Here is an 8,488-nt window from a genome sequence, read left to right as displayed (position 1 = left end):
TGCACACAAACACACATACACTGTTCTAGGTGAACGAATGAGATGGGACCAGGATGACCACTTCAGATGGCAAATGCACCATGGGCAAAAGAAGCCTACATGGCCCCAATCATATTAAAAGAAAGGTGCCCCATCATTCTTAAGGTGGTCAGTGCAACGTTGTAACTTGTGAATGACACACACATTCCACTGATCTGCTCAAAAAATGCACTTTTGAATCATAGGCCTGTGTTATGTATTTATTTGAAATACGTATGCCCAATGTTTCTCAGTGTAGAAAAGGCTCCCAAGATAGCTTTAAAATTCTTTTAAAAAGATACTCGTTCATTGTTGATGTGCAAATTATAAAGAGCCCCATCATTGAAACAATAATCTACATGAAGTCTACAAATGCATGCAAGGAAAAGTAATATCATGTGAACTTCAGTTATCAGGCTGCCCTATATGAAGAATGGAAAATTCAGCACATAAGTAATCTGCTTTGAAGAACCATAACTTGCATACTGGGTAGAAAGACAGCTTATCTAAATAAAGGAAACAACAAATCTTCTGAGCCACACTGTTCTCATTTTCCTTCTTCTCTCTAACTTTCTTGATATCTAAGCCACATAGCCAAGCATCAGAATAATATATCTGAATATTATTATTATTTTTTGTCGTCAAGTCACAGCTGACTTATGGTGACCTCATAGGATTTTCATGGCAAGAGACGTTTGCCATTTTTAAATTAACAGATTGTTTTAAAATGTTTTGTTGCTTATACATGGCTTACCTTCTGTCATACAGTGTTGTGGTGGCAACTGTTACCAAAGCCATATTTTTAAAAATCTGTGAAGCCTATCTGATCTCCAATGGCCAATCAGAGGCCCCGCTGGGCAAAATCACCACCTGGCCCCACCCATTTTCTAAAAAACACTTGGCAGATACCAGGGAATGTGTTGGTGGAAAACACGGTGCCCATGGACACCACATTGGAGACCCCCTGTATTAAAGTATGGGGTATTTATGTTTTGGGCTTTGATGAGTTCACACATGAATGTACATCCCAACCCTCATAGGGCAGCTCAAATAATCAGACAAGAGATTATTAGTAATACCTTCACTCAGATCAGCAAGAACTGACTGTTTCTACTCAGGCTTGGACATTTTCTGTGGCTGCTCTTGTGCTATGGAACAGGACATGAGGAAGGCCTCACCCTCTGCTTTAATTAGGGTTGCCAGCTCCCGGTTGGAAAATACCTGGATATTTTGGGGGTGGAGCCTGAGGAGGGCAGGGTTTGGAGTGGGGAGGGACTTCAAAGCCATAGAGTCCAATTGCCAACATGGCCATTTTTTCCAGGGGAACCGATCTCTGTCACCTGGAGATACAGTTGTATTAGTGGGGGATCTCCAGCTACCACCTGGAGGTTTGAAGGGAACAAACAGTACGATAGTTCAAATTTTATATCACTAGTATACACTTTGTATATTAGTGATATAAAAGTTGAGCTATTGTACTGTTTGTTCCCTTCAGACTTCACTAGGCTCAGTACAGGTTATCACATTTAAAGTAACCACCTGGAGGTTGGCAACCCTAGCTTTAATGGCTTGTGGGAGGAGGTTATGGTCTGCATATTTTTACTTGTATTAATGTGAATTGGGATTTTGTTTGGTTTTATTGGATGTAAGACATCTTGACCTCTATTGATCAGGAGGAAAGTGGGATATTTTACACTTTAAAAAATCCCTAAGATATGGTACCATCTGTGACATGAAGATCAAATGTGCACATACGTTATGCCTTGATATCGTCTCACAATTTTTATATTTCAGCAACGATTAATGTACAGTAGATTTCCAGCCCACTGTGACTACTCCTTGGCATGAAGAGATCCCCTAGGAAAAATCAAATAAGTAACACTGTTCTTTTTTGTGGATGAAGAGTAATCCCTGGATAACTTCAAGTGTCACTGTGACGTACCCATTCTTCTGTCTATGCTTGTTTGAAATGTCACTTCTCTTTGAATGCAAAAATTCTGTGCAGAACCTCAATCTTTACCTACATGTGGATGACAGATATCCCAAATGTCACTTTTCAAGGATGGAGTCATATAAGCTTTGATGCTTAAGGTCTGTTTAAAGGAGTGTGGCAGTGCTCACCTTGCCAGAGACAACAGTGACTACTGATGATCTGCTTATCTAATGCATTTTAAATATCTACTTGGTAAGCTTGTAAATAGTAACTGTTCTGTATAGATATTTACGGGGAGGTTAAAGTGCAACAAATTCTGTATTTTTTTACGAACATCCCCACGCTATATGGCAAATCAGTTTTAAAACTGATGTAAATCACTAAAGAATAATATACTGAAGTGGTCTGTCTGAAGCTAAAAGGAATAACAAGTCAAATCCCACCAGGCCTGAATGTCTTCTTGAATGTGGGGCAATCAAAAATCTTCTTGTATGAAGCTTGCATAAAGGATGGACATAAAAGGCATATTTGAGCATGCAGTCCCCCATGCTTCATGTTACCAGGATATCACTTGGCTTTATAACTTGAAGCTACAGTAGATCTTGAGTTTCACTTAGGTTTTGTGAGGATTCACAGCCGCTTTCAGCTGGCGCAATAAAATAAACATTGCTTTCATTCTCCAGTCTTGAGTATAATTCAGCCAGATCAGATAATTAGAAAATTCCCATGGAAAGGGAATATATTAGAGTTCTCCTAATTGAGTATATTTGTGAGGATACAAAATTGATATAAGGAAAAAAATAAACTAGGAAATAGATGAAAATAGCAGTCATGCACAACTTTGCTTTCTGCTAAATGTTTGAGGCTGATGGAATAAGGCAGCATAGGAAAAGAAGGAGGGCCATAACATTTTCTTAACAGGGCTTGCTTCACTAAGCATTCTGGACTATGAACTAGCTACAGTACTTTTGGGTTGTTGTTCCAAGTGCCTCTTCAAATATTCCGGCCATTTTGATTAAAATAATTGCTTCTGAACATATACATTGCTGTGCTGAAAAGCATAACCCTACTTTTGAACGTAATCAGAGAAAAAAAGGAGTCGGAAAAGGGACAGAAAATAGCTAAATACAATTATTGTTTGAACTAGAGAGATCAAACAGTGCAATTATATGCATATTCTGCACAACTATATTCCATTCAATTGTTTTCTTGCTTTGTTCTAAGGTTTTCCAAAAGTGGGTTCTGGGTATTCATAGAGGACTGGAACAATTTTTTTTAAAGGATTGCTACAAAAAAAAAAAAAAAAAGGTTGCTTACAGCCCATTCCTGAGCTTTCAGAGTGTGGGGATGGCAGGGAGGCGGCGGCACCGTGGTGCCTCCTAAGAAGTTCCCCGCATGCCAAAAGCACGAAAAAAGCCTTTAACTGGCTTTTTTTGTGTAAAATGTGTCAAAAAGCCCCATAGAGAATACGAGGCTGCACCTGCAAAAAAGCAGGCACAGCAAACCATTCTTGGTGCTGGTGTCTGGGGCTGAAAGGGGACAGGAGGCTGGCTAACAGCAGCTGCTCCCCCTGGAATGCCCCAGGAACGTCTCCTGGGATGCCAGAATGCCCCCTGGAACACTGGCGTGGGCCTTTATGCCAGTGGTACACCGGCGGAAGGCCCCACCAGTGTTCTGGGGTGGCGTTGCCATGGCAGCATCTGGAGACCGGCATCCAAGCCTCCACGCCAACACTGGGGCTACTAATGTTGGTTTAAGTAGCATGGATGCCGGCATGGGCCCCCCGAACACTGCCGCAGCCCCTTCCTGGCCTCCTAAGGGCTTTTGCCCTTGAAGGTCAGGAATGTGATGTGAATCTATTGTCTGTTCTTCCTCATCAAAATCCACATTCTAATAACATGACCTCAACACACAAGAAAACAGCTGCATCTTCTTACAGAGTTCCGTTCTGCTTCCAGACATGCAGCTTCTGTTTCCCCTCCCAGCGACGACTAGACCCAGGAGAAAGACAGGAATTTAAATGATTCCCTCCAGCCTGTCTCAAAGTCCAAGTTGTTATGGAATGACAACCTCCAGGTGGGGCCCAGAGGTCTCCCAGAAGTACAACTGATCTCCAGACTACAAAAATCAGTTCTCCTGAAAAAAATGGCTGATTTTAGAAAGTGGACTCTATACCAACATATCCAACTGAGGCCCCTTCCCACCCTCCTTTTGTATAATAAAAATTCAGAATAGCCCCTATGGATCTTAAGGTTTTACATGGTTTGTAGAAAGATCTGGTTTGTTTGTTCAAGGTCCCAGTCTCCAGATTTAAGTACCTACAGCTGGAGCCAAGTTGAGAATTAGACATATTGATGCAACCACAGATCATCCCAGAGTATTTTTAGGCTAAATACCAATACCATGGAGTCTTGATTTGGATTGCTTTCACACATGCAGCTGGCTTAAACTGAATCATACCTTAGAATCATAGAATAGGAAGGGACCACCAGGGTCATCTAGTCCAATGCCCTGCACAATGCAGGAAATTCACAACTACCCCCCCCACATCCCCAGTGACCCCTACTCCATGCCCAGAAGATGGCCAAGATGCCATCCTTCTCATCGTCTGCTTAAGGTCATAGATTCAGCATTGCTGAAAGATGGTCGTCTAACCTCTTCTTAAAAACCTCCAGGGAAGGAGAGCTTACCACCTCCCAAGGAAGCCTGTTCCACTGAGGAACCACTCTAACCTTGGCCCATCGAGATCAGCATCATTTACTTAGACTAGCAGTGGCTCTCCAGGGTCTCAGGTGAGGTCTTACACATCACTCACTACCTGATTCTTTTAACTGAAGGAGCCAGGGTTTGAATGTTGGACCTTCTGCATACAAAGCAGATGCTCTACCACTGAACCACAGCCCTTCCCTCTGCATTGTCAAACAGCATGTGTGTATGTGTGTGTGGGGGGTTAATCCTTGTACCTGTGAACATTTTTGCCTCTGCGCATTTTTGGCTATATAAATGCTTCCTGCCCTCATGTTGCTATTAGCGATCAGAAGAAATAAAATGACTGCCCAGAGATAGTTTTAATGGGACAAATCATGCAGGAGTGTACATATAAAAGCACCTCCCATGTTTCATACGGCCCTGTTTGGGTTGCGGCTCTCCCTCCCATAGGTCTCCCATTGCCTTGTCTCATTTGAGCCATGTAAATTATTTGTTCGTACTACCCAGATTGCTAACTACTCGGGGGTGGGGAGAGAAAGTATTAACGTTCATCGCATGTGTGTGTTTGATATTCTGCATTGTCTTGAACTGAGTCAAAATGAGAAGACAAAATAGCTAGGCTATTTGTTTGTTGATTGATTGATTGATTGTGTACTGTATTTATAGCCTATCTTTCTCACTGACACTCAAGGAGGAATACATAATTGTAAAAATAATGCAATCAAAAGACAAAACATCCAACGAACAATGTAATAATATTAGGATTAGAAAACAATGTGAACAACGAACAGTCTAAGGCAAGATATATGATAAACTGGCTGTGCTCAAGGATTCAGATGCCACAGGAGTTGGGGATACAGCAGGCAGGGCTGGATCAGTGCAAGCAGCAGGCCTCCCTCTCTAACTCCAGGGGAGTCAGAACAGGGAGGGGAGGGGCTGTGGCTCAGTGGTAGAGCATCTGCTTGGCATGCAGAAGGTCCCAGGTTCAATCCCCAACATCCGCAGTTAAAAGGACCAGGCAAGTAGGTGATGTGAAAGACCTCTACCTGAGACCCTGGAGAGCCAGTGCTGGTCTGAGCAGACAATACTGACTTTGATGGACCAAGAGTCTGATTCAGTATAAGGCAGCTTCATGTACATGTGTAACGTCTCCTTCCTGGACTGGGCCTTTTACATTGTGGATGATGGAGCAGCTGGTGTCATCCATGAATTCTACTCGGACCTGGGTGCACTGGCCTTGGAAGATGGTCCGGTCCAGCACTTTGGTCACTCGGGACAGTTTGATGGACTGCACGTGGCCGGTGTCCATGGCAGAGGTGACTGCCTGCTGTATATGTGACTTCAGATGTCTGGAATTAGCAATGAGATAATATCAATAATGCAGGTATCTTCCATATTTATTACTAACCAGTCCAGGGAGATTACTACTCATTTCATCCTTAGAGCAACCCTGGACTGAGGAAAAAAATACTTCACAGTGAGCTTCATATGAGGCAGACTTAGATATCCCATACTAATCAAACATAGATCTCCCTGATTTCCTTTTATACCCCACTGGCTCATTCTTCTGTTTATGTGATTGTCCTCTAGGCATGAAGAGCTCGTACTACATTTACCTATCATAAGGTTTGTTAATACTTTCTGCCTGCAAAGGAGGGAGACTCTTTGCCATGTACCAGCACCTGGTTCCTTCTTTCTCCATTATGAGAGAACTATTCTCTTAAAAACTAATTCTGACTTGGCAAGTCATGTCTTTCACATTATTATAAAGGTGTCAAATTATATCGTACCTAGAGCATGGAATGACATGATATAACATGATATGGCATAAAGCAGTACACCAGGTGGAAAGCAAGTTACGAATTTATATTTAAAAATAAAGACAGGGGGGGCTTTAATTTTAATTTTGTTGCTTGGTAGTGTTGATTTATCAGAGCCTATTGCTTTGAGAGTAATAATCTAAAGACTTGTTTTTTTTTAATTTATTTATTTTTAAGTCCGTAGCTCAAAATGGATATATTTACATGCTGGATTTTAGATGCCCTTTGTTGCCCAGTTTTAAAATAAATGAATCAATTTTAGAGGATGATCAAAAGTTCTCCTGGGAAAACTGTAATATGTGTATTGTGCCAATATAAACTACTCTTAGTGAAGAACAGCAGCATTGATTAAAGTGAGGAATAGTGGCAACTTCAAAAGTGTAATGTCATAGTGAGAAATGTTTCCTGAAATCAGCTTGTTTGTTTCATCCAGATTCCTGAGGAGAAGAGTTCTGTAGTAAATGGAAGCCTGTTATGGTAAAAGTAACCAAGATAACCCTCCTGGAGGTTAGCAGAACACTCATGTGCCTGACAATCATTTGTGATGCTGCCTTGCATAAAACCTGACCTGGATGGCCCAGGCTAGCCTGATCTCGTCAGATCTCAGAAGCTAAGCAGGGTCAGCCCAGGTTAGTATATGGATGGGAGACCACCAAGGAATACCAGGGTTGCTGTGCAGAGGAAGGCACTGGCAAACCACCTCTGTTAGTCTCTTGCCATGAAAACCCCAAAAAGGGGTCGCCATAAGTCGGCTGCGACTTGACGGCACCTTACACACACACACACTTGCATAAGACATGACTGCTGGCTGCATGTGGAACTCTCTCCTTTCTTTGTCACTAAAGCCTATCATGTCAAAGGTGGACTAAAGTTTAAGGGACATTCAAACAAAACTCTTTCACTGGTAATTGGAGGAAGCAACGCTAGATAATTCTCCAATTTTGTAAGCAGGTCACCCAACTAATAGCCCCAAAAGTCTATTATTTTTATAAAAGTTTCAAATAGGTTAAAAAAACCCTTCAAGTTCCCCCCCCCACCCAACATTTCTTCCTTGAGCTCAGGTTGTGACAAATGTGTTCCTTTCAAAACATGATTTTTGACTACCTCAGTCATAATATTAACTCAGATTGAACTAGGAGCTCCATAAACATTTGCCACACTGATGTCAGCTGTTACCATCAACCATAGAATAGACAGGGTTGAACCTTTCATGATTGTATGGCTGATACATTTGCAAAGCTGAAGGCCACATTTGGAGAGATCTCTACAAGTACATTTTGCTGTCTTGGAGCATAACATCTGCCCTAAACTCCAACACTGAAACAGCTGACAGTAGTAAAGTAGGATGATGTGTGAAGGCAGGAGTAATAAATGCTGCAACGCTAAGCACCATCCCTGCATTTGCTGAATTGTTACACATAAGAACATGTTCCTTTTGGATATCTATTAATTTACATTCCATTTTAAATATTTCAGCACTCAGCTCTAAAATCATTTTCCCCTTTCCATGAATTATTCATTTTATGCTCTTTAAAAGGGCGACAACTTAATTTCCAACAACATAATACCTTTAATTGACATTCAAAAACAATCCCCAATTATGGACAGAACAAAAATTGCATTTGGAGTTCTGGGGGAAAAAACATGTTTCAGCAAGATTTACCAGAGCTGCAAGAAAAGCTGTTCATGAACTAATGGTATTAGGTTATCTTTGAATTCTCTCTACCCCAGTGTGGAATGGTCGCTAATTCCTTTCTTTGCTCTTTTGGTGTTTGCGAAGAGGTTCACTAAAGCCTGAATTGATATAATTATTGGCTTGGATTGTGAGAGATTTAGGCCAGATGGCTATGGGTTTCTAAAGTCCCTGTTGCTTGTGTTAGCTTTCCGAGTTTGCCTATAGGGTTTGAGGATCAAAACTCTGAAAGGGCTGCAAACTTGTAAAACAGTATTATTCATGGGGGCAGAATGTTCATCGGCGTGACCCACTCCTAAATACATTCATTATAGG

General features: G+C 41.6%; 1 protein-coding gene across 1 annotated transcript; it reads right to left on the bottom strand.

Annotated features, from left to right (window-relative positions):
• Positions 1-1,128: 1,128 nt before the first annotated feature.
• On the bottom strand, positions 1,129-5,969 carry LOC130482329 (40S ribosomal protein S28-like). Its single transcript, XM_056855039.1, has 2 exons — positions 5,808-5,969; positions 1,129-1,221 (listed from the first exon to the last, which is right to left on the bottom strand). Exons 1-2 carry the CDS (start codon positions 5,967-5,969, stop codon positions 1,129-1,131), a joined length of 255 nt encoding a protein of 84 aa, XP_056711017.1.
• Between the last annotated feature and the right edge of the window lie 2,519 nt (positions 5,970-8,488).

This window comes from Euleptes europaea, chromosome 9 (assembly GCF_029931775.1).
Source record: "Euleptes europaea isolate rEulEur1 chromosome 9, rEulEur1.hap1, whole genome shotgun sequence".
NCBI classification, from domain to species: domain Eukaryota; kingdom Metazoa; phylum Chordata; class Lepidosauria; order Squamata; family Sphaerodactylidae; genus Euleptes; species Euleptes europaea.
This window is presented reverse-complemented; position numbering and strand designations above follow the sequence as displayed.

Excerpts from the sequence above, each read along its gene's own strand:
- LOC130482329 (XM_056855039.1), bottom strand. The coding sequence starts at position 5,969 with ATGGACACCGGCCACGTGCAGTCCATCAAACTGTCCCGAGTGACCAAA. Across the intron at positions 1,222-5,807 it reads GCCCAGTCCAGGAAGGAGAC|CTGGCAACCCTAATTAAAGC; the intron begins GTTACACATGTA and ends TCCAACCGGGAG.